The sequence below is a fragment of the Saccopteryx bilineata genome, chromosome 4 (genome assembly GCF_036850765.1).
Source record: "Saccopteryx bilineata isolate mSacBil1 chromosome 4, mSacBil1_pri_phased_curated, whole genome shotgun sequence".
In the NCBI taxonomy this organism is placed as follows: Eukaryota; Metazoa; Chordata; class Mammalia; order Chiroptera; family Emballonuridae; genus Saccopteryx; species Saccopteryx bilineata.
The window spans coordinates 136,288,943-136,315,678 of NC_089493.1; the positions used below are offsets into that span (position 1 = coordinate 136,288,943).

A 26,736-nucleotide genomic window follows, 5' to 3' on the forward strand; every position below is an offset into this window, starting at 1 on the left:
TTCCTAAGTATTTTTTTGTTGTTGTTGTTGGAAGTTGTGAAGGGGATTATTCTTTTGAGTTCGTTCTCAAATGTTTCATTGTTGGCATATAGAAAGGCTATTGGCTTCTGTATGTTAATTTTGTATCCTGCGACCTTACTGTATTGGCTTATTGTTTCTAGTAGTCTTTTTGTGGAGTCTTTGGGGTTTTCGATGTATAGGATCATATCATCTGCAAAAAGTGATACCTTTACTTCTTCTTTTCCAATATGGATGCCTTTTATTTCTTTGTCTTGTCTGATTGCTCTGGCTAGAACTTCTAGCACCACATTAAATAAGAGTGGAGAGAGTGGACAACCCTGTCTTGTTCCTGATTTAAGGGGGAAAGCCTTCAGTTTAGTGCCATTTAATATGATGTTAGCTGATGGTTTATCATATATGGCCTTTATCATGTTGAGATATTTTCCTTCTATACCCATTTTGTTGAGAGTCTTAAACATAAAATTGTGTTGTATTTTATCAAAAGCCTTTTCTGCGTCTGTTGATAAGATCATGTGGTTTTTGTTCTTTGTTTTGTTGATATGGTGTATTACGTTAACCGTTTTACGTATGTTGAACCATCCTTGAGATTCTGGGATGAATCCCACTTGATCATGATGAATTATTTTTTTAATATGTTGTTGTATTCGATTTGCTAGTATTTTGTTTAGTATTTTAGCATCTGTATTCATTAGAGATATTGGTCTGTAGTTTTCTTTTTTTGTACCATCCTTGCCTGGTTTTGGTATGAGGGTTATGTTGGCCTCATAAAATGTGTTTGGAAGTATTGCTTCTTCTTCGATTTTTTGGAAGACTTTGAGTAGAATAGGAACCAAGTCTTCTTTGAATGTTTGATAAAATTCGCTAGTATAGCCATCAGGGCCTGGACTTTTATTTTTGGGGAGGTTTTTAATAGTTTTTTCTATTTCTTCTCTACTAATAGGTCTGTTTAGGCTTTCTGCTTCTTCTTGACTCAGTCTAGGAAGGTTGTATTCTAGGAATTTATCCATTTCTTCTAGGTTGTTGAATTTAGTGGCATAAAGTTTTTCATAGTTTTCTACAATAATTCTTTGTATATCTACGGTGTCCGTGGTGATTTCTCCTCTTTCATTTTGGATTTTGTTTATATGAGTTCTTTCTCTTTTTTCCTTGGTAAGTCTTGCCAAGGGTTTTTCAATTTTGTTGATCTTTTCAAAGAACCAGCTCCTTGTTCTATTAATTTTTTCTATCGTTTTTCTGTTCTCTATTTCATTTATTTCTGCTCTGATTTTTATGATCTCCTTTCTTCGGCTGGTTTTGGGCTGTCTTTGTTCTTCTTTTTCTAGTTCCTTAAGGTGTGAAGTTAAGTGGTTCACTTGGGCTCTCTCTTGCTTGTTCATATATGCCTGAAGTGATATGAACTTCCCTCTTATCATTGCTTTTGCTGCATCCCATAGATTCTGATATGTCGTATTGTCATTTTCATTAGTCTGTATATATCTTTTGATCTCTGCACTTATTTCTTCTTTGACCCATTCATTTTTTTAAAGTATGTTGTTTAGTTTCCACATTTTTGTGGGATTTTTTTCCTCTTTTTTTGCAGTTGAATTCTAGTTTCAAGGCTTTATGATCAGAAAATATGCTTGGTACAACTTCGATTTTTCTGAATTTGCTGATGTTGTTTTTGTGGCCCAACATATGGTCAATTCTTGAGAATGATTCATGTATGCTGGAGAAAAAAGTATACTCAGTCACTTTGGGATGAAATGTCCTGTAGATGTCTTATCATATCCAGGTGCTCTAGTGTTTTGTTTAAGGCCACTATATCTTTGTTGATTCTCTGTTTGGATGACCGATCTAGAGCCCTCAACGGTATATTGAGGTCTCCAAGTATAATTGTATTTTTGTCAGTTTTTGTTTTAAGGTCAATAAGTAGCTGTCTTATATATTTTGGTGCTTCTTGGTTTGGTACATATATATTAAGAATTGTTATGTCTTCTTGATTCAGTGTCCCCTTAGCCATTATAAAATGGCCATTTTTGTCTCTGAGTACTTTTGCTGTCTTGTAGTCAGCATTATCAGATATGAGTATTGCTATGCCTGCTTTTTTTTGGATGTTATTTGCTTGGAGTATTGTTTTCTAGTGTTTCACTTTCAATTTGTTTTTATCCTTGTTACTTAGATGAGTTTCCTGGAGGCAGCATACAGTTGGATTTTCTTTTTTAATCCATTCTGCTACTCTGTGCCTTTTTATTGGTAAGTTTAACCCGTTTACATTTAGTGTAATTATTGACAGTTGTGAGTTCCCTATTGCCATTTTATAGATTGCTTTCTGTTAGTTTTGTGTCTTGTTTTATCCTTCTCTTTCATTTTTCTATCTTTGATTTTATTTGGTTGTATTCCATACATCTTTCCTCCGTTGCTGTCTTTTTTATCTCATGTGCTTCTGTGGTGGTTTTTTTAATGGTGGTTACCTTTAAGTAATGAAAAGGGTTCCTACCCTGTTCATTGTAGCGCACTATATTGTGAGTACTTTTGCACTTCATCGTCCTTTGCTACTGTTAATAATCTCCATCCTCTCCCCCGCTTTCTTTTTGTTGTTGTCACAGTTTAAATTTGGTTTTATTGTGTTCTTCTTGGAGCTTTTACTTGTGACTTTTTTTTGTTGTTGTTCTTTGTATCTGATTGGAGAACCCCCTTTAATAATTCCTGGAGTGGGGGTTTTCTGATTATAAATTCTCTCATCTTTTCTGTATCTGTGAATGTTTTTATTTCTCCTTCATATTTGAAGGATAGCTTTGATGGGTATAGTATTCGTGGCTGAAAATTCCTCTCTTTCAGGACTTTAAATATTGGGGTCTACTCTCTTCTAGCTTGTAGAGTTTCTGCTGAGAAATCTGATGATAATCTAATGGGCCTTCCTTTATATGTTGTATTCTTCTTTTCCCTGGCTGCCTTGAAAATTTTTTCTTTGCCGTTGGTTTGTGCCAATTTCATTATGATGTGCCTTGGAGTAGGTTTGTTGGGGTTAAGAAAACTCGGAGTTCTGTTTGCTTCTTGAATTTGAGGCTTTAGTTCTTTCCACAGGCTTGGGAAGTTCTCATCTATTATTTGTTTGAGTATGTTCTCCATTCCATTTTCTCTTTCTTCTCCTTCTGATATACCTATAATTCTTATGTTATTCTTTTTGATGGAGTCAGATAATTCTTGTAGGGCTATCTTATTTTTTTTTAATTTTTCAGTCTCTTTCTTCTTCTCTCTGTTGTGTCTCAAGTTGCTTGTCTTCTATTTCACTAATCCTCTCTTCTGTCTGGCCTGTTCTATTAGCTAAGCTTGTTACCTCGTTTTTCAGCTCGTGAATTGAGTTTTCCATGTCTGTTTGATTTGTTTTTATAGTTTCGATTTCCTTGGAAATATATTCTTTGTGTTCATTGAGTTGTTTTCTGAGCTCCCTAAATTGCCTTCTGTGTTTTCTTGTATGTCTCGGAGGATTTTTAGGATTTCTATCTTGAATTCTCTGTCATTTAGCTCCAAGGTTTCCAATATATTAAATTTTTTCTCCATAGAGTTTTCCTCATCTAGCTGTGTTACCTCTCTTTCTTTTGTATCCATGATATTCGATTTTCTCTTCCTTAATGGCATCTGAGGGTGGTTTTGTTGATAGTATTAATAAGATTTAATAAAGAATAAAAAGTTTAAAATAAAAATCAAAAAGATTTGTTTTTTTTAAAAAAATTAATAATGAAATAAAGAAAAATGAAATAAAATAAAAATTTTTAAAAAAGAAATTATCCCCCCCCTCCTTTTTTCTTCTCCTCTCCTCTCCCCTCTTTCTTGAGAAAATTTTGTGGTGAACTGTGAATTATATTGTATTAAATAGAACAAGCAATGCCTGTAATGGAGGGCCTGAATTGGGAAAAAGTAATAAAGGGGCAAAAAAATAAAAATAGAAAAGGAATGAAGATAAGAGAAACAAACAAATATAATAAAATGGGATAAAAGTCTGCAGATTATTGTTGATTTTGAGAGGTTATCTTCTTGCTCTTTCTTTTCTCTCCCTCTTCCTGGTCGGTGACTCTGTACCCCGGGTCTGCCCCTTTGGCACACTCAGGTAGAGGTTTGCAGTTGATAAGTCTCTATGGCGATGTCATGTGTTGTGCTTCAGTCTTGTTGGCAGTCAAGGCTCATTAGCATTTATAGGCTCCGCCAGTGAGAGAGTCCGTGTTCCTGGAGCCTTTCTTCTAGTCTTTCCTTCCTCGATTAGTAGCCTGATAATCCAGCTATTGGGTTGCTGCTGCCTCTGCCTGGATAGTAAGAGGCTCAAAGAGCTGGCAACTCCCCACTCTATTCCCACTCAGCACAGGGCTCTGGGTAAGGCTCAGTCAGTCAGAGCTGCTAGCATAATCATGCGGGGCTTCCGCCCACTCAAAGACCTCTGTCTCTGCCACCCTGTCCTATGGTAACATGGGTGGGCGCCCACTCCCGGGGCGCTTGGAGGAAACTCTCGCTCACTATCTGCATGCGCAGACCAGGATATCAGGCCGGCCGCCTCACCCTCTGAGTGAAACCCCCACCCGCACGGAAAAGTTCTAGCGTTGGAGTTGGCTCTCACTCTCTCCCCCCACGCGGCTTTTTCAGGGCGCTGGAGCGGTCCGGAGATTCTGCTTTCGGCCCACACAAAGGTCTCTGTCTCTGCCTCTCTGTGGGATAACATGGGTGCCCAGTCCCGGGGCTTTGGAAGGAATCTCTCACCCACTATCTGAGCACGCTGACCAGGGGATTGGGTTAAATGGCTGCCCCGCTTGTCTTTCTTTATCTGGGTTTGGCGCGAGTGTTATCTGTATTGCCTGGGTTGCCACAGGCACAGTTTTTCCTCGGCTTGGATCTCCGTGCCACAGCCTGGTTCGGCCGTTTGTGCCGTGGCCTGGATCTATTCACCCCCTTTGCGCACCTTAGTTTTTATATTCTCATTTCCCAGTGAAAGCCACCCTGTTTAGGTTAGTGAGGAAGGCGGAGCATTTCTTACTCCCTATTTCCTTCGGGGTTTGGTTATATATTTAGCCAATTTTTCGCTTGACCATACCTTCGGGTGTATTGCGAAACATCTGGTGGCTCCAAGGATAGGTTTTTCTGTTTCTGGTTGAAGATCTTGTTGAGTTTTGGGAGATATTTATCAGTATCGCTTCCTACTCCGCCATTACTCCGACGTCATCTCCACATTCACATTTTAATGGGAAAATCCTACTTCTCTTTAACAGCAGAATTACCTAGTTTGAAATTGCCTGTTTTTAAGCTTTATAAAATTTTCTAAACTGTTCACAAAGTTATGTTGGCCATTGTATGCCTTTGTTAAGTACATTATCTTCATTTACTGAAACAAGCAGCATGGTTTAATACTACACAACTGTTCACAGTGCGCAGACTTACAGAGCTTTGATATCTAATAACATAGCCTATTAACTACTTATTAATTCATTGGAAGTGCTTTTGAAGTGTGTAAAATTTGCAGTAAGTTTGAATAAAACAGTGGTCACCTGAATTCTAGTGATAAATTATGTGTGGTATATGATTTGATGAAATTCTCACAAGTTCATTTCTACTTTCAGAAAATCTTTGTTTTTTAGTGAACTCTTAAGGATCTAATATAAATATATTCATTCCACAATTATTTGTTGAAAGCCTACTAGTTTAAGGTACTATGCAGTGCACTAGAATGTACCAGTGAACAAAACACATCTGCCCTAGTGGTGCTTACATTCTAATAGAAGGGGGAGGGAAGGCATGTAAATATAATGAACAAGTTACATAATATGCTAGCTGATAACTGCTAATAAAAAAAGGAGCAGGATGAAGGCATTGAAATGATGGTCAATGTTGTGCTGCTAGAGGTGACCCCCCCCCAAGTGAGAAGCAGGGGGAGGCAGAGAGACAGACTCCTGCATGCGCCCAACCAGGATCCACCTGCATGCCCACCAGGGGTGATGCTCTGCCCATCTGGGGCATTGCTCCAATGCAATCAGAGCCATTCTAGTGCCTGAGGCCGAGGCCATGGAGCCATTCTCAGCGTCCGGGCCAACTTTGCTCCAATGGAGCCTTGGCTGCAGGAGGGGAAGAAAGAGTGAGAGAGAGAGAGAGAAAGGAGAGGGGGAAGGGTGGAGAAGCGGATGGACGCTTCTCCTGTGTGCCCCGGCTGGGACTTCCACATGCTGGGCCGATGCTGCTAGAGATGACTTTTAATTAAAAGTTTGATGCAAGTGATGGAGTTAGCCTTGGGGCCATATGGAGAAAGCTTTCCAAGTAGAGAGAATTGTCATTGCAGAAGCCCTAAGAGGAGAACACGTGTGGTGCATTCAAGGCATAGCAAGCGTAGAAGAGTGAACAAGGGTGAAAGTAATAAGAAATGAAGTCAGGGAGGTGATGGTGGCTCTATGAGGCATAGCATGTAACACTTTCAAAATTATTGTAAATTCTTTGACTTTTATTTTGGGTGATAGAGGGGAATGCCAAAAGGTTTAAGTAGAAAAGTGATATTACCATACTTTTTAAAGAGTTCCTTGACTGCTTGCTGGGTTGGAAATAGACTGTATGGGTGCAAGTATAGAAAGAAGCAGGGACATCAGGTAAGAAGCTATCACATGAAAGCAAGGATGAGATGATCATAACTCAAATTAAAGTGATTGTAATGCAGGTGGTGTGAAGTAATCAATTATGGAAATATTTTGTTGAGTTAGCTAACATAATTTACTCAGGGGTTAGATATGTGCTTTAAGGGAAAAAGAATGGTTTCAGGTTTTTGGCCTGAATAACTGGAGTATTGGAATTACCATCAAAGTGAGTTTGAACTGTCATCAGGTCGATGGAGAAAGCTGTTTAAAGAGGAGGTTTCTGAGGGAAAGATCAGAACAGAAACTCAGTTTTGAATGTGTTGTGTTTGAAATGTCTATTAGAAATGTTGAAGAAGGGGTTGGGTATACAAATTTATATTCTTAAAGAGAAATCTTGACTGGAGGTAGAAATTTTATGGTCGTTAACTTATAGATATTACTTAATGTCATGAGGCTGGATGGAATTACCGAGGTAGTGAGTGTACCTAAAGAATAGAAGAGGACCAAAGACAGTGCCTGGGGCACCTGGTCATTACAAACGGGAAAAGAGCAGAAACCAGCAAAGAGCAGTGAATGAAAGCAAACAGTGCAGTAGAAGAAAAACCAAGAGAAAGTGGTGTCCTGGAAGCCAGGTGAATAAAGTGTAATAGAAGAAGATACAATTCATTCATTCAGCTTATAGTTTCTTAACTACCTAGTGCAAAGAATTATGAGAAAAAATTCTAATGCAAAGAACTATAAGAAAAAAAATAGATAAGAATCAGTGTCTTAAAATCTAGTAATCAGATGTTTGTATCAATGAATAAAGAACTTCTGTTTCTAGGACAAAATTAATGGTTCCTTTATTTTGAACCTCTGTTGTCCTTAAACTGTCAACTCAAACATAATCCTAGTGAGCCAGACACTGAACGTGAAAACGTGTCGTAAAGTGTGCCATTTAGAACTGTGTTCTAACAGTTTTTCCTTTTCTGGCCCTTTTACTTTACAGCTTCAGCCTCCACAGCACATTGCCTGTTTTCAGTTAGTTCTCTGATTTCCTTTTCAACTTTGCAAAGATTTTCCTTTTCTTTTTCTTGTTTGTTTGTTTATTTTTGAGAAGTGGCAGGAGAGAGTGGAGTATGAACTCATTGCTCCACTTTAGTTATGCATCTGTTATGATTGCTTCTCATATGGGCAGGATCAAACAGGTGACCTAGAGTTTTGGAGCTCCAGGTTGACACTACCCACTGTGCAACCCCTGGCCAGATGCAAAGTGTTTCTTTGGTGGGGTTTTTTGGGGTTTGTTTTTTGTTTGTTTGATTTTTTAGAGAGAGAGTGAGAGAGAGGAATAGATAGAGACAGACAGACAGACGAACGGAGAGATGAGAAGCATCAGTCATTAGTTTCTCATTGTTCATTGTGACACCTTAGTTGCTCATTGACTGCTCCCCCATATGTGCCTTGACTGCAGGCCCTCAGCAGACCAAGTAACCCCATGCTCGAGCCAGTGACCTTGGGTCCAAGCTGGCGAGCCCCTGCTCAAACCAGATGAGCCCACGCTCAAGCTGGCGACCTCGGGGTCTCGAACCCGGGGCCTCGGCATCCCAGTCCGACGCTCCATCCACTGCGCCACCGCCTGGTCAGGCCTGGAGGGGGTGTTTTGGTGGAAAATTTTAGATTTAATATTCTTTGGGAAGTTTAAGGGCTGTAAAACAACAAAAGCTGCTAAGGTTTTCATTTCAAAATTGAGACCTTGAATTAATTTCTCAACTCAGTAAACTCATTTATTCAATACCATTACCTCTATGCACACTTTCTTTTTTTCCTTGGAACTCCTTCTTTCTCTCTTATGATGTAATTCCCTTTCTGAATGCTTAATACCATATTTTGCATGTATCAACTGATCAATAAATATGTTAAAGCAAAATTCAGAATTAATTTTGTAAACTGCTTATGTCAGAAAGATTCTACTTTCTATTCATTAGAACTGCTGATTTTTTACATCTGGGTCAACATGTGACTTCAGTTAATTTTTATAGGCTGACACCTAGGGCAGTATAATTCATCTTACCCCCTTTCTGTGCTTCAGATCCATATATCTAACCACTAAATTAACTCTAGATTCTTCAATCAGCAGTCCTAAATTGAAGCCGTTGTAATTTTTCCTCAGTATTCTGCTGGTGACTGCCCCAGTTGCTCAATCCAGAAACTCTTGATTTCACTGCTGTCTTTTTCTATGCTGATCACTAAACTTTGTTGATTTTACGTCCTGAATATCTCTACCACTTTCTTTCCAGCTCTACTACCCCAGTTCAGGCTCTTTTTTATTATTTGACCCATGAATTTTTTGCTTTAGTCATTTTACTTATTGTCATTATTGCTAGAGAGGCCTTTCTAATAATACTAAAGTCTGATCGTGTTCTATCTACTCTTGCTCAGAATTTAATTATTTCCCCTGCCTGATAGGTTAGTAATATAAGTTAGCATATAAATCATTTTGAGGAATAAAAGATACTATTAATATTTATGCTAGAATAACAGTTTTAAAAAGGGCCATCTCAAGTAAGCTGCAATGTATGGTTACCTCACCCAGCTGATAACACTGCTATCTATTTAACAAATGATATGTCAGGCACAATAAAAGCCAAGGTTGTAAGAAACTGGACATGGTTCCTATTCTTCAGTGACTTAGGAGACAGACATGAAAACATTAGTAAAATGTTAAGGTTATTAGTGACAAAGGTATGGGTAGGGGACTTTGGGACTGCAAATGGGGAAAGGAAAGGCTTCTTGGAGAAGTATTAAATTAATTCTTAAATATCATGAATAGCTGAGTGATATCCAGAATGAAGGCCATTCCATGCAGAAAACAACAGGAGCAAAGGCACTAGTGGTGGCAAGCCAGGTACATTGTAGAATGAGAAACCAATTTTTAAATCTAAAACATGCGTTCCCAATGGGGGTGATGTCATCTCCAAAGGGACAAACCTTTTTTAGGGCCGGGTGAAAAATAATTGAGGATGGAGTGGAAACTGGGAAAAAATGCCTAAAAATGCTCTTCAGTAGGGGTGTGATAATTAAAAATAGTTGTAAAACACTGGCTAGTATGTGGGGAGGTAGTGGGAGTTGCTGGGTGGATTCCTGTCAGAACACATACAAGAGTCTGTCTCACTGTCTCCCCTCTTCTTCACTTAGAAAAAATAAAAGAAACAAAGTTGAATCTGTTGGCATTGTTGAAGATATACGGACTGGACTAGAGACAGGGGGGCTTATAGGTAGGATGAACACACAACATTTTGTCCAAACCAAGATACTTTTATGCGTGAAAGATAAAACTGTTAATGATTTTATCAGGATAACAGAGAAACCAGGAGATACGGTCCTGGTTATAGGAAACAAATTCAGTAGTTTAGGTGCAAGATAAGGCAGTATCATAGGAGATAGTGAGATAGACACTGATTGGAGTGGGAGTATCTGCCTTCTACCAGACTTTTTGTTTTAACTTTGAAATTGACTGTAATACATATACACTGTACAGTAAAATCCACATACCCTAGGAATTTTTACAGCTGTTTAGCTACCACCCAAATCATGATACTAGCACTCCAGAACCCCCTTACCTCTCCCAGTCAATAATACCCTTTCCCAAAGGAAAGAAGCCACTGTGACAGAGGAAGACAAAAATATCCTGGAAACACAGAGGAGTGGAAAAAGAGGCTGCTGGAAGGATGCACTATTCTGCAGATGAGATTTCCATTGAGGAATCTGAATTTGTCAAGCCAGAAAATGGCATTCCAATCAGAGGAAATAACAAGTTAAGTTAATATGTATGGCTATCACTTATTAAATATTCATTATGACAGGCACTGTGCTAAACATTTTACCTATATTATCTCTTTAGTCCACACATCCTCAAAAGATTTTCAGCCTCAGAGAAGTTAGGTAACCTGCCTAGCATCACTCAAGTTCTCAGTGCTGGAGCCCAGATCTTTTGTCCAAATGCTAATTTCAGGACTGTAAACATGCTTTCCCATCATTTGTAGAGCACACAGAGAGTACAGCACAGTGGACAATACTTCTTGCCTCTATTTGTCAGAATTACTTCAGGAGCTTAATATAAACTCCATTTCAGAAGGTTCTAATTCAAGAAACAGGAATACAGTTAAATGCCATTTTTGACTTTTCATGTTTTTAATCAAATGCCTTAAAACTTTTGTTGGGCAGAAATTTGATGCTCAGCTAGGTACTAATATAATTGCCTATTTATAATCAGAAAAAAGTTACTTTAAAATAGCTTATCTTTGTTACCAAAAGTTAGAGGATGGAAAGAATGTAAAATTTAGTGTTCTTGTAATAATTTGTTTCAGAATTTAGAATAATAATATTTAAATGTACATTTGTAAAGGTTTTTAAAGAATTGTTGAAACAGCATCACTGTACTGAGAGACTTTGAATCACTGTTACATCTCTGAGGATGGCAGCACAAAGATTCTGTTGTTTTCTACAGCAGATGCGCATTCAGAGGGTCTGTTGAAAAGTAAAAGAACTTATTTATGCTTGTGGGTCCTTTGACCTTTATTTGTAAACTCAATTGGAGGGAAAGGGAATTTTAGAACTGGATGAGACCTTTATTACACATCTCTGTGCACCTCGTTTTACATATATTGGAGATTCCCAACTTGAGAAAAACTGACCATCAAGGAGTTTAGACACCATACAATTTTGTTTCTGAGAGATGAAGAGCTTCTCTAAGAGAAAATTCTGTCAAGAGGAGAAGCCAAGCATGATGAGCTTTACTATGTGACAACGTCCTGGGTTTTTGGGAAGGTCTGGAGTGATTGTGAGCTCTATAATATTGTGGTTATCATTTTTGGCTTTACCTTGGACCAGTCTGTGGAAATGGAGGTCTAGCTGTAAATAAAAATGGAATGAGCCACTTTATTGAAAATTTGATCTATGGAGGCATAAATAGGCCCTATTACCCCAGCACTATACCATTCTTCACTTTTTTGCCATAAACTGAAACTTGGGAGGCTGGAGGACTTCAGGCTTTGGCATATGGAAGAGACAGCAGATCTGTCTTATCAAGTGTGCTGTCTCATTGGACAGCACATTTAGTACATGGCAGAAGTAGCAGCTTCATCTAGATTGTGTCTGTGACCACATAGTATATATAGCACTCCCAGAAATACTTCAGCTGGTGGGGTCAAGAGCTAGTGAAACGAGTTACTTACAGATAAAGACACTAAACTTTAAAAAAATAAAAATGTCTTTCTCGAGGTTGCATGTATAATCAGTGACTTTGTTTTTCCTGGCAATTATATTTTATCTTTGTTTTTTAATTAAAAATTTTTTTAAAAATTACAGTTTACATTCAGTATTATTTGTATTAGTTTCATGTGTACAGCATTATGGTTAGTCATACACTTTACAAAATGATCCCCGTTATTTCCAGTACCTACCTGACACCACACAGTTATTATAATATTATCGACTATATTCCCTATGCTGTACTTTGCATCCCCATGATTGTTTTGTAACTACCAATCTGTACTTCTCAATCCCTTCACCTTTTTCACCCAGTCCCCAATTCCTACTCCCCTCTGGGAGCATCAGTCAGTTCTTTATGAGTCTGTTTCTGTTTTATTTGTAGTTCTTTAGATTCCACATGTAGGTGAAATCATATGGTATTTGTCTTTCTCTGATAATTTATTTCACTTAGCATAACACCCGCTAGGTCTGTCTATGCTGTCGCAAATAGTAAGATTTTGTTCTATTTTATGGGCAATTAATATTTTATTGTATGTATTTACCACTACTTTTTTATCCACTTCTCTACTGATGGGCACTTGGGTTGCTTCCGTATCTAGGCTATTGGAAAATATACTGCAATGAGCATAGGTGTTCATTTGTTCTTTCAAATTACTAATTTGGGTTTCTTTGGATATATTTTATATCTAGAAGTGGAATTGCTGGGTTATAAGGCGGTTCCATTTATATTTTTTTGAGGAAATGCCATACTATTTTCCACAGTGGCTGTACCAATCTGCATTCCTACCAACAGGGCAGAAGGGTTCCCGTTTCTCCACATCCTTACCAACACTTGTTTATTGAGAGGATAGTCATTCTGACAGGTGTGAGGTGATATCTCATGTGGTTTGAATTTGCATGTCTCTAATGATCATCAGTGATTTCTTCAGTTGAGTAGCTCCCCTCTGCTTTCCCTTTATCAGCACAGTGAACTTTAAGTTGTTTTCTGTACTAACATCTATATACTGCTCACCAAAATTAGGGGATATTTCTAAATGAATACAAAGTGATAAGATATCCCCTAATTTTTGTGAGTAGTGTAGATGCCTAATATTTTCCTAAATATAAGTGCCTTTTGTTTAATCTTGCCAGTGCTGTACAAAGTACTTAAAGGTGCTATGTCAATTTAATGGGAGTGTATAATTCTCAAGTTTTATGTAGAGTGAGAGAACAGTTGTGCTTGATGTGGGATTTCTTACACCAGTGCTTTTCATCTGCCGGTCCACTAGTAATTTTATGCTGGTCAACAAAAAAGTTAACCACCCTGATGTTGTATGAAGATTATGGACCAGTGATTATAGACTCTATATGGTGGTTAACACTTTCATCAGCTGGCACAAAATTGCCAGCAGATCAGTGCCAGTCCTTGGACTGTCAGATGGAAACAGTCTTATACTGTTCTGTTTACAACTTAAACTTGTTTTCAGAGGATAGTAGCCTACACTAGTTTTGCTTCTTAAAAGCATTCAACTATATAAAAGGAGAAGAATTCATCACAGTAGATTTTTTTAGAGGGGTTTATGAGTGTCACAGATGCCAAGTGGAGTTTGGATTATTTAAGAGCTCCTTAAATGACTCTGAGGCAGAGTAGAATAATACTGTTTTTGAGGGAAATTGCCTAATATTTGTGTGGTAAATATTTTTGTTAGTCGTTTTGTTCTTTAGATTCTGCATACAAATGAAATCATATGGTACTTGTCTTTGTCTGACTAGCTCATGTCACTTAGCATAACACTCCAGTACTTCCATGCTGTTGCAAAAGGTAAGATTTCCTTCTTTTTTACGGCTGAGTAGTATTCCACAGCTTATCCACTCATCTACTCATGGGCACTTGTGCTGCTTTCAAATTAGGTCTATTGTGAATAATACCACTGTGAACATAGGGGTGCGTTTATGCTTTCAAAGCAGTGTATTGATTTCTTTGAATCTATTCCCAGAACTGGGATTGCTGGATCATAAGGCAGTTCCATTTTTCATTTTTTAAGGTAATTCCATACTGCTTTCCACAATGTTGTACCAATCTGCATTCCCATCATTAGTGCACTAAGGTTCTCTTTTCCCCATATCATCGCCAATTTTGATATATTCATGATAGCCATTCTGACAAGTATGAGGTGATACCTCATTGTGGTTTTAAATAGTATTTCTCTGATGATTAGTGGCATTGAGCATCTTTTCATGTCTGTTGGCCATCTCTATGTCCTTTGGAGAAATGTCTATTTAGGTCCTTTTCCCATTTTATAATTGGATTGTTTGTTTTTTGGTGTTGAGTTGTATAAGTTCTTTATAGATTTTGGTTATTAACTCCTTACCAGATGTATCATTGGTGGAATATGTTCTTTTTTTTTTTTTTTTAAAGGTCACCAAAACTCAGAGAAAAGCCTTTTTATTGTTTTTGTTTGTTTGTTTGTTTGTTTGTTGTTTTTTACAGAGACAGAGAGTGAGTCAGAGAGAGGGATAGACAGGGACAGACAGGAACAGAGAGAGATGTGAATGAAGCATCAATCATTAGTTTTTCATTGCGTGTTGCAACACCTTAGTTGTTCATTGATTGCTTTCTCATATGTGCCTTGACCGCAGGCCTTCAGCAGACCGAGTAGGCCCTTGCTGGGGCCAGCAACCTTGGGTTCAAGCTGGTGGGCTTTTGCTCAAACCAGATGAGCCCGCGCTCAAGCTGGTGACCTCGGGGTCTCGAACCTGGGTCCTCTGCATCCCAGTCCGATGCTCTATCCAGTGCGCCACCGCCTGGTCAGGCTAGAATATATTCTTTAGTTCAGTGGGTTACCTTAATTTTGTTGATTGTTTCCTTTATTGTGCAAAAATTTTTTTAGTTTGATGTATTTCCATTTGTTTATTTTTTCTTTTGCTTCCCTTGTCGGAGGAGACATAGAAAAAGTCTTGCTATGAAAAATATCTGAGGTTTTACTGCCTATGTTTTCTTCTAGGATTTCTATGGTTATGTGAGGCTAACATTTTAGTCTTTAATCCATTTATTCTTGTAAATAGTATTAGAAGGTGGTCTATTTCAATTTTGGCACATAACTGTCCAATTTTCCCAATGCCACTTATTTAATAGACTGTCTTTATATTCCATTGTATGTTCTTGCCTCCTCTGTCAAATATTAATTGATCATGAAGGCATGGATTTATTTCTAGGCTTTCTATTTGATTTCATGATCTATATTTATATTTGTTTTTATGTCAGTACCATGCTGTTCTGATTTCTATGGCCTTGTATAATTCAGCGATTTTAAACCTTTTTCATCTCATGGCACACATGTACTAATTACTAAAAATCACTGGCATACCAAAAATATATGTATTGCCTATCTGACAAAAAAATAGGTACAATTTTGATTCATTCACACTAGATGACTGTTACTGTGTTGGATGTTGTCATTTTTTAATTTAACAATCTAGCCCTGGCCAGATAACTCAGTTGGTTGGAGCATTATACCAAAGTGCAGAGGTTGCTGGTTTTTGATCTCCATCAGAGCACATACAGGAACAGATGGATGTTTCCTGTCTCTCTTCCTTCCTCTCTCTCCCTTTCTCTCTCCTTCCCTTCCTTTCTCTAAAATCAATAAAATTAACATTAAGAAAATTTTAAAAAATTAACAATCTAAGGGAAAAGAGGTTAGTGCCCCTGATTAAATAATCAGTTATTGCACGTTTTAGAAATTCAGGCAGCACACTGTTCGAAAATTGCTGATACAGGTTGATATCAGGGACCATGATTTCTCCCACTTGGTTGTTCTTAAGATTGCTGTGGCTGTTTGGAGTCTTTTGTGGTTCTATATAAGTATTTGGAATGTTGTAGTTTTGTGAAATATGCCATTGGTATCTTGACAGGATTTATGTTGAATCTATAGATTTCTTTGAATAGTATGGGCATTTTAATGATGTTAATTCTTTCTATCCATGAACACTGTGTATGCTTCCACTTATTTTTGTCTTCTTTAGTGTCTTATTTCCAAGTACAGTCTTTTATATCCTTGGTTAAATTGAATTCTAGGTATTTTATTTTATTTGATGCAGTTGTAAATGGGATTATTTTCTTAGTGTTCCATTTTGAAAGTTCCATTATTGGTGTATGGAAATGCAACTGGTTTTTGGATATATATTTTATATCCTGCTACTTTACTGAATTTGTCAGTTCTAGTAGTTTTTTGGTAGAATCTTTAGGGTTCTCTATGTACAGTATCATGTCATCTGCAAATAATAGTTTTACTTCTTCCTTTCCAATTTGGATGCATTTTATGTCTTTTTGTTGTCTTATTGCTGTGACTAGGACTTCCAGTACTATGTTGAATAAGATTGGCAAAAGCAGACATCCCTGTCTTATTCCCAAACTTAAGGAAACACTTTCAGTTTTTGCCCATTGATACGATGTGGCTGTGGGTTTGCACATATATGGCCTTTATTACATTGAGGTATGTTTTCTCTTTTCCTGTTTTGCTGATAGTTTTTTATTATAAATGGGTGCTGGATTTTATCAAATGCTTTTTTGGCATCTATTGATGATCGTCTGATTTTTATCCTTCATTTTACATGTTGTATCACATTTATTCATTTGTGGATATTGTATCAACTTTGCATCTCAGGATAAATCTTACTTCATTATGGTTCATGATCTTTTTAATGGATTGCTGGATCCGGTTTGCCAGTATTTTGTTGAGGATTTAGCATTTATGGTTGTTGGGAATATTGGCTTATAATTTTTTTTCTTTGTAGTGCCTTTATCTGGCTTTGGAACTAGGATAATGCAACCCTCATAAAATTAGCTTGGGAGTCTCCTCTCTTGAATTTTTTGGAATAGTTTTAAGAAGGCTAGGTGTTAATTCTTTGTATGTTTAAGTAAAATTCATCTTTGCAACCATCATGTCCAGGACTTCTGTTTGTTGGGGATTTTTTGATTTGTTTCTGTTTCATTAGTTGTAGTCCATCTATTCAGGTTTTCTGATTCTTCCTGATTCACTTCTGGAAGATTGTTTGTTTCTAGGAATTTATCCACTGTGTCCAGATTGTCCAATTTGTTGGTAGCTGTTCATGCTATTTTCTTACAATTCTTTTTCTATGGGATCAGTTGTTACTTCTCCTGTTTCATTTTTTTATTTTATTTATTTAGGTCCTCCCTTTTTTGTTTTTGTTTTTCTTTGTTGTTTGATGAGTTTGGTTAAAGGTTTGTCAATCTTGTTATCTTTTCAGTGAACCAGCTCTTGGTTTCATTGATCTTTTGTATTGTTTTTTGTTTGTTTGTTTGTTTTTAAGATTCTATTCATTTCTCCTTTGATCTTGATTATCTTCTTTCTTCTAGTCACTTTGGGCTTTGTTTGTTGCTCTTTTTCTAGTCCCTTTAAGTGTAAAGTTAGATTTATTTGAATTTTTTCTTGATATTTGAGGTAGGCCTGTAATGATATGAATTTCTCTCTTAGGACTGCTTTTGCTGTGTCCCATTGATTTTTGGGTTTTTGTTTTTTCATTTTTATTTGTTTAAAGGTATCTTGATTTCTTTCTTGATCTCATTGTTATTTAGCCTCCCTGTCTTTGTGTATTTTGGGGGTTTTTTTTTTCTTCTGATTGATTTCTAGTTTCTTACCATTATGGTCAGAAAAGATGCTTGAAGTTATTTAAAACTTAAATTTATCAAGACTTGTTTTGTGTACTAACATGGTCTATTGTAGAAAATGTTTCATGTGCACTTCAATGTGTATTTTGCTGCTTTGGGATGAAATGCTCTGAAGATATCAGTTAAATCCATCTGATCTGATGTGTCATTTAAGGCTGCTGTTTCCTTGTTGATTTTCTGTGTGGAAGATCTATTCACTGATGTCAATGGAGTGTTAAAATCTCCTAATCTGTCACTCTCTCTCTTTATGTTCATCAAGATTTGTTTTATATATTTAAGTGCTTCTGTGTTGAGTCCATAAAGGTTTACAAGGATTATGTCCTCTTGTTGGATTGCTTCCTTTATCATTCTGTTGTATCCTTTGTGTCTATAGCCTTTGTTTTAAATTGATTTTGTCAGATACAAGTATTGCTACTCAGCTTTATTTTCATTTCAGTTTGCATGAGATATCTTTTTCATTTGTATGTATCTTTCATTCTGGAGGTGGGTCTGTTGTAGACAGCATATATGTAAGTCTTGCTTTCTTATTTGTTTAGCTAACCTTTGTCTTTGGATTGCCATTTACATTTAAAGTGATTATTGACAGGTACATATTAATTGCTATTTTATTCTTTTAACTATGTTCTTCTATTTTTGTTTTCTCTTCTTTCTCCTTTTTCTTCTTAAAGTAGGCTCTTTAACATTTCTCATAATACTGGTGTGATGGTAACAAAATCCTTCAGCTTTTTCTTGTCTGGGAAGCTCTTTGTTTTTTCTTCAATTTTAAATGAGGTCCTCACTTGAAGAAAGCAGGAAATAGTCATATGTTTTCCACCCTTTATCTTTGTATTTAAAAAAAAATTAAAACTTACTGAAACATTGGAAGACTTTTGCCATATTTACCTTATATTGTCTCTCTAGCATATACTTTATTTTGCTGAACTATTTGAAAATTGCAGACCTGATGACACTTCAACCCCTCACCACTGTCTCCAGGATGTTTCTTACCGTTTTTTGCTTTTCACTCCAGGATCCAGTCAAGGTACATTACATTCATTGTCATATCTCTTTAGTCTCTTTTAATCTAGAATAGTCCTCGTTTTTCTTCCTTTTGTGAACATGGCTTTTTGAAAGGTCTGGCTACTTGTCTTCTAGAATTACCATAATTTGGATTCATCTGGTTTCTCATGTTAACATTCAGGTTGATTATTTTCTTGAGAAAGTAGGTGGAGGTGTTCCGTACTTCCTATCTCCTCCCATCGGAAAACACCTATTGTCAGTTCTTGCTATTATTGGGGATGCTAATTGTGATCACCTGTATCTCTCTGGTGTGAAGGTGCAGTGCTATAAGCTGTAACTGATCCTGAAAATGATAACTTTGAGAATGTGTGGTTATCATTATTTCCACCAGTGTTTTAGCTTTAGCGTGCATTGATGATCCTTGCCTAAATTATTACTTTGCTGTTACGAAGTGATAATTTTTAAATTGTATATTCATTATACATTTATTGGCTGGGATTTTGTATAGAAGAACTTTCCCCACCTTACTTTCTCCCTCTTTAAAAAGATCACTGTGATTCAAGGATTATTTTTGTATTTTTAATATTGTCATTATTGTTTTTATTTGATTGCCCAAAATATAGCTAGTGTAAGCCCTTTCAGAGTCAGCTTCTATGTCCTTTTGACATGACCCCATTAGTCTTTAAGCAATACCTTTCTAGCACAAAAGAATGTTATAGGCTTGTACTTTTCCTTGCCCTAATACTGAAATCATCCATTTATCCAGGGAACCCTGGTTTCCTTTAAGGAAATGTTACTTAGAAACCAATGTCTGGGTTTCAGGTGTGGTGGTTTTAGCTCTTTACTGCCATTTTGCAGGATTAATTATCTGCAGTGTCTAATGTGCTTTTCATCCCGTCCATTATTTTCCTTCTCAGGTATTACAGTTTTCATCTCTGAGGTTTTAAAAACTGTTTCTATTTTTAATCTTTTGTCTTCCAGAGCATATGGAATATGTTTCATGTGAACATATGGAATATATATTTTTTTGAGATTTTTTTGTGTGTGTGACAGAGACAGAGGGACACATAGGGACAGACAGACAGGAAGGGAGAGAGATGAGAAGCATCAATTCTTTGTTGTGACACCTTAGTTGTTCATTGATTGCTTTCTCATATGTGCCTTGACCAGGGGGCTCCTGCAGAGCAAAACATTTTATTCTTTTAGACATTTTTTTTCTTTAAGTTGTTATGTAGCACCTCTAGAGTAGCATCTAGTCTATGGTTAATTTTGCCTCAATACTGAGTCCAAATCTTCCTGAGTATTCTCCTAAGTGCACTGTGATTTGTAAGATATTTCACTTTGCCTGATGGGAACTGGAACTCTTTCTGTTACTGTTTGAGTTTTGGGAACTGTTCACAAAAATAAATCAGGGTGTTTAAACCTCAGTACTGTTGACATTTGGCCTATTAAATCTTAGAGTCTAGGACCTTGTCCTGAGCATTATAGAATGTTTATTAGCATTTCTGACTTCTAGTCACTTGATACTAGTAGCAATTCTCCCCCCACAAATCATGACAGCCCAAAATGTAACAGACATTGCTCTGTCACCCATGAGACAAAATCAGTCCTGTTTGCGGATCACTACTGTATCTTTTCCAGTGGTTCTGTCCTTGACTTCAGGTATTTCTTCACATGCATGAGATGAGCAGTATTAAACTTAAGACTCAAATAAGAACCTCTGTACGTTTCCAGAACATACTTCTTCTCTGTGTTGAGCTAGCACGCGCACGCTCTCTTTCTCTTCTGCTCTGCACACTCTAGCCACCTGCTCCCCAGACTGTCAGCTTCTTTCCTCAACTCAAAGGTGGTACCCCCAGTAAGGACTGATAATCATGTAAATCAATCACCTCATGTTCCCCCCTCTCTGCTTTCTCTGTGTTTTGTTTCCTGAGGTCTTAGTCTCTTGAAAATTGTTTCATATACCATATTTTTCACTCCATAAGACGCACCTGACCATAGACACACCTAGGGTTTTAAAGAGGAAAATAAGAAAAAAAATGTTCTGAACCAAATGATGTGTTAAAATATTTAATAAAATACCGTAATTTTCGCTCCAAAAGACACACGGGCATTTTCCCCTCCACTTTTGGAGGGTGTGTGTGTGTCTTATGGAGTGAAAAATATGGTTTATGGTTTTGATATTTAGTTGTTTAAGGTGGAGAGTAAATTTAGTCCATCTTATTCCATCTTTACCTAAAGCTGAAGTTTCAACTATTTGTCTTTTACTTTGGAGGGTATGTCCTTTAATGCCTCTGACCACTGCACCCCTAAAAAACATTAAAGTAGCAGGTCTTTGAGTCCTCATACAGTTTACCTCCCACTTTCTGAATCTGTTACCAAAAACTCTAGGGTACTAGCCACCTCTTGCTCATTCTCTTGTTCATTCTGTTTAATCAGCAAATCAACTATGTAATGGGTCAGAAGGTCTAGATGTCTTCAGATTATATTATGATAGAGAGCAAGTGTTAAAATAATCCTAATGCAAAAAAAAGTAAGATAATATTGTCCCACATGAATGCAAACTGTTTCTGATCCTCTTTTGTAATTGGGATGGAAAAAAAATGCATTCACCAAATCAATACCTGAAGCTGAAATAATCAGTTCCAGCAATGGTATTAATATCTGGGGCTGCAGCTGTGGAAAAGGCTAGAATTTGGTTAAATCTATGGCAGTCTATAGTCATTTTCTAGCATCCATCTGCTTTCTGCGTCACCCTGAATGATTTTATTCTTTACCGATGACACTCTGGAAACTGTATTATTTTATTTACTATTTTGTTCTGAGGAGTGAGGTAATTTCATAAGTTTTCACTTGACTTTTTCCACTATGACAGCTTTTAGTCCATAGGCCCATTGTGGGGGTCATTCCAACTTGGGGGTTAATATAAATTCTAATTATAAACTTGGGTGGGGGAGTGGAGAGACGCTGTTAGATGGGTTTCCAGGCTCAGTAAGTCCTTGTGAGCCAGACTTTTGCCAGGACTCTATTTATTACCTCAGTTCAGAAGATTTTGGATAGGAGGTTGGGTCTTTTGCCCCATGAATGTTTGACTGAGATCCTTCTCTTGGTTCTATCGCTGGATTCATCTAAGAAGAAGGAGTTCATTTACATTCTGGTGCTTGGTGCTGTTTCATTTGGCCATTCTCTGTCAGTGAGGCCAGCTTGGGCTTTCTCACAGCATTGGTGGTCTCAGGGTACTTGAGTCTTAGAAGTTATACACTCTCACTTCTGCCACATTCTTTTGCTCTGAAAAAATCAGAGGACCACCCAGATCCATGGGGAGGGCACATAGGTTCCAATTTTTAATGGGGGAGTGGTAACGTCTCATTTCAAAAGAACTTATGGGATAAGAAATGTCATCTTTGTAGCCATCTTGGGAAATACACTTTACCATACCAGCTACTCTATCTGCTTTTAGTATTTTATAGTCCTTTCTCATTTGCTGTGGTTTCCTATTTGAATCTACTCATCCTCTAAAAAATACTTAAAAAGATTTATCACTCTCATCTTAGTAAGGATTTAGCAGAGGTATGTATGGTCTTTGAATCCATCACAGTAAATTGGCAGTTGTAATTTTTCGAATAAAAATTATTGCTGTTTCTCTTCTATGTTGTTTTACTACCCTGTTGAAAAAAACAAGTTGTCTTAGGTGTCTTTTCTTTTTCTTTTCTCATCTGATAATTCTCTTGTCCAGTTGCATATCAAAGCAGGAAAGCAGTGTGTGAGAGCAGTCTACCCTGGTGTTAAGGCATTATTCCTTATAAAAGAATAAGGAAGTACATTTTATGTAGATAATTTAAACTGGTTATAATCCCTGTATACCAACATTCTACATAGCATCCGTGGCAGAATGCCTCTTTCTGTCCCTAATGTTGACTGCTCCCACATTCTCCTTTTTGTACCACTGCTCTTGGGTGGTTATACTGTATCATACTGGTGTTTTAAATACTTAGTTATCTGAATGAAGGCTAGAGAAAGGTTCCTGAACTCTCTTTCAGAGAGTGAACAGTAGAATTGTCTCATTGGGCATCTTGTTTGTCTAGGTCCGTAGCAAACCGGCTTGCGATCTACATGTGGCTCTTTAGCCCCTTGAGTGTGGCTCTTCCACAAAGGGTACTCCACCCTAATTAAGTTAATAACAATGTACCTACCTATATAGTTTAAGTTTAAAGAATTTGGCTCTCAAAAGAAATTTCAATCGTTGTATTGTTGATATTTGGCTCTGTTGACTAATGAGTTTGCCGACCATTGCACCTAGGTGGTACATTAATATCACTTTGAATCCCTTCAGAAGAAGATTTCTTAGAAAGTCATATTTTAAGAGGAGTATTGACAGATCAGGTCATCTCCAGGGGAGGTCAGCCAAGATGCTTAAAGATAGAAAACCTGCAAATGCTGAGACTGTGCAGTCGGGGGGGGGGGGGGGGAGACGGACAGTAAGATTCAAAAAATGATATAACTTGCAAACACAGTGTGTCCATAAAGTCATGGTGTACTTTTGACCAGTCACAGGAAAGCAACAAAAGACTATAGAAATGTGAAATCTACACCAAATAAAAAGAAAACCTTTCCAGTTTCTGTAGGATGATGTGGCAGCATGTGTGCATGCACAGATGATGATGTAACTCCGTGTATACAAGCGGAGCAGCCCACAGCCATGCCAGTTGAGATGTGGACGGTACAGAGGAAAGTTCAGTGTGTTCTGTGGCTCGCTAACTTTGAATCCGTGACCAAAGTGCAACGTGAATATCGGCACGTTTATAACAAAGCACCACCGCAAAGGAATAACATTACTCGGTGGGATAAGCAGTTGAAGGAAACTGGCAGTTTGGTGGAGAAACCCCGTTCTGGTAGGCCATCAGTCAGTCAGTGACGAGTCTGTAGAGGCTATACAGGATAGATACCTAAGGAGCCCTAAAAAATCTGTGTGTGAGCCCACATCGGACTGCACAGAATAGGTATGAAACTGGGAGAATTTTCCTTTTATTTGGTGCAGATTTCACATTTCTATCGTCTTTTGTTGCTTTCCTGTGACTGGTCAAAAGTGCACCGTGACTTTACGGACACACACTGTACTTGGAGGTCACTGAAGAAGAAAGGTTACATCTACTCAGAAATGAAATAGACTTTCATATGAAATAATTGTAATTTTTGTCATTGTTTGAGTACAGGCCATCAGCCATGCTGAGGAGGGGTTAAGAGAGTTCTTTCTACCTTTTCAGATCTCATGATTCAGAGATTTTATGTCTCTTCCAAGTTCACAATTCTATCATAAGTGGTTGTTGGCTTAAAATCAGAATTGTGGGATGTCATATTTTTAAAAGTATGTTTAAAATAATCTAAAGTATTTTCTTTCCTTTAGGACTTAAACACTATTTATTCTTATCTTCATGGAATGGAAATACTATCTAACCTCAGGGAACATCAGCTTAGGTAAGTGCGATGCTTGCTTAAGAGCCTGTGCTGTGGAGCTCACCAGATGAGTTTAGGTGGATAGTTGCGGGGGCCAAATCTTTTAGGGGCTTTTTGTGGGATAAGTATAAGGAATTTGTGGTTTTTAACCATGGGAATCCCATATTCTTTTGACTTTCCCAAAATATAACTATGTACTAATCACCTGCTGTTGATCGGAAGCCCTACTAATAACATAAGCATTCTATCAGCACATATTTTATATGATATATGTATTATATACTGTATTCTTATAATGAAGTAAGCTAGAGAAAAGAAAATGTTATTGAAGAATCATAAGGAAGCCTGACCTGTGGTGGCGCAGTGGGTAAAAGCATCGACCTGGAACACTGAGGTCGCTGGTTCGAAACCCCGGGCTTCCCTGGTCAAGGCACATATGGGAGTTGATGCTTTCTGCTCCTCCCTCCCTTCTCTCTCTCTCTGTCTCCTCTCTCTAAAAGGAATAAATAAAATCTTTAAAAAATAGATAAATTTAAAAAAGAATCATAAGGAAGAGAAATACATTTATAGTACTTACTGAAAAAAATACACATATATGTGGACCTGCTCATTTCAAACCCATATTGTTTAAGGGTCAACTGTAACTATGTGAAACAAAACACAGCGCTCACTCAGTATGTTGATAGTCCATGAACACAAAACTTTTCTTTTTGTAATTCCTATTGATATTTACTACAATATGTGAAATGCTTGAAATGGGCCTGGTATGAATTAGTGTATATTAAGCAGAAGAAGCAGGATTCTTGATTTGGTATAAGCTCTTGTGGTCAAGATCCATAAACTTTATGAATCTCATTTTTCTGTTCTTGTAAAATGAGTTTTCTCTCCTTCTACCTAATGTCTTTATGATTTTACTGGGTAGGTCAAAAGTAGACTTACAGTTGTGAGTACAAGAAACACAGTTTATTCTTATATTAATATTATATTATTTACCATACAAACAACTGTAAACCGGCTTTTTCCCCATCCTGTATGTATAAAAACACTTTTGAGTGCTGTAAAGCACTAACTATTGCAACTGTGCATAACATTTAATTAAAATGTGCGGTTTTTTTTTTTCATTTTTCTGAAGCTGGAAACGGGGAGGCAGTCAGACAGACTCCCGCATGCGCCCGACCAGGATCCACCCCGCATGTCCACCAGGGGGTGATGCTCTGCCCATCTGGGGCATTGCTCTGTTGCATCCAGAGCCATTCTAGCGCCTGAGGCAGAGGCCACAGAGCCATCCCCAGCGCCCGGACCATCTTTGCTCCAGTGGAGCCTCGGCTGTGGGAGGGGAAGAGAGAGACAGAGAGGAAGGAGAGGGAGAGGGGTGGAGAAGCAGATGGGCGCCTCTCCTGTGTGCCCTGGCTGGAAATCGAACCCGGGACTCCTGCACGCCAGGCCGACGACGCTCTACCGCTGAGCCAACCGGCCAGGGCCAAAATGTGTTTTCTTTCCATGCCCAGCTTATCCATCCCTTTCTCTAGTTCTTTAAGTTTTGGGATATGGACCAGATTGCTAATCAATTCTTTGGAATTTATCACTTTGTTTTCTGTGTAACATAATTCAGATGTTAGTGTGTGTCAAGTAAAAAGAACACTGAAAATTAGAACATTTAGTGATACTAAGATTATTTTTTAAATATAAGCAAATTTATATATTCAACAGATTTTTGTGTTTGTGTTTGTCTCTGCCAGTGACTTCTTCACATAAGAATTGTTTGAATCAAACGCATATTTTTTCATAATGAAAAGGAACATTATTTTACAGGTTATAGAATACACATAAAAGTATTTTACTTGTTGCCATTTAGTGTCTGATTGTTTTTGAAAATATTACATTTAATGTATATATTTCTAAATTCTTGTATTTTAGTAGAAAATTTAGTGGTAGAGCTGATCATTTTCTGTTGAGGTGTCCATAATAGAATTTTTTAAACAAAATTTAAAGTAAAATCTTTAAAATTTTTACTTTTTAAAATATTTTAGATTAATGTCTGCAAGAGCACGCTATGAGAGATACAGTGGCAATCAAATTCTTTTTTGGTAAGTATTTTCCATAATTTGCTTAAGTTAATTGCTTTAATGTTTAAATTTTTACTTTTAGCTTTGAAGTTTATTTCATTCTGGAGATATTCTGTGGAGCAGATTGAAATATATTGACAGACTATGAAATACAGCAGGCATATAGCACACAAAAGATGTGCAGTGCGACAAAGGTTAATAAACAAATATAGCCGTGTGACTCCTACCTGTGTGAACATACAGAACATGTCAGCTCTCCAGAAGGCTCTAGTCAGTTTTAGTATACAGTTGTGTGAAAACACAATTCATATATCCTGTTAACAGATATTTAAGTTGTTTCCAGTTTTTTTAATTCTTTTTTTTAAGTGAGTGGAGGAGAGATAGACAGACTCTTGCATGCACCCCAACTGGAATCCACCTGGCAACCCCCATCTGGGGCCAATGCTCCAATCAGCTGAGCTGACCTCAGCACCTAAGACCAACTCTCGGACCAACCGAGCTATCCTCAGTGTTTGGGGCCGGCACTTTAACCAGTTGAGCCACGGGCAGAGAGAGGGGAAGAGGGAGAGGGAGGGGAAACAGGTAGTCGCTTCTCATGTGTGCTGATGGGGGATGGAACCTGGGACATCTGCATACTGGACCAAGGCTCTATCTACTGAGCCAGTCAGCCAGGGCCTCCAGTTTTTTACTATTGTGA

The 26,736-nt window shown here is 37.5% G+C and overlaps 1 protein-coding gene across 8 annotated transcripts in view; it reads left to right on the forward strand.

The window, feature by feature from the left end:
- Positions 1-26,736, forward strand: part of RAPGEF6 (Rap guanine nucleotide exchange factor 6) — a 225,462-nt gene that overhangs the window by 3,245 nt on the left and 195,481 nt on the right. For all 8 annotated transcript variants that reach the window (XM_066278439.1, XM_066278445.1, XM_066278443.1 and 5 more), the window contains exons 2-3: positions 23,924-23,994; positions 26,004-26,060. In XM_066278439.1, the coding sequence (XP_066134536.1) occupies positions 23,924-23,994; positions 26,004-26,060 (128 nt within the window). The remainder of the gene's footprint in view (positions 1-23,923; positions 23,995-26,003; positions 26,061-26,736) is intronic.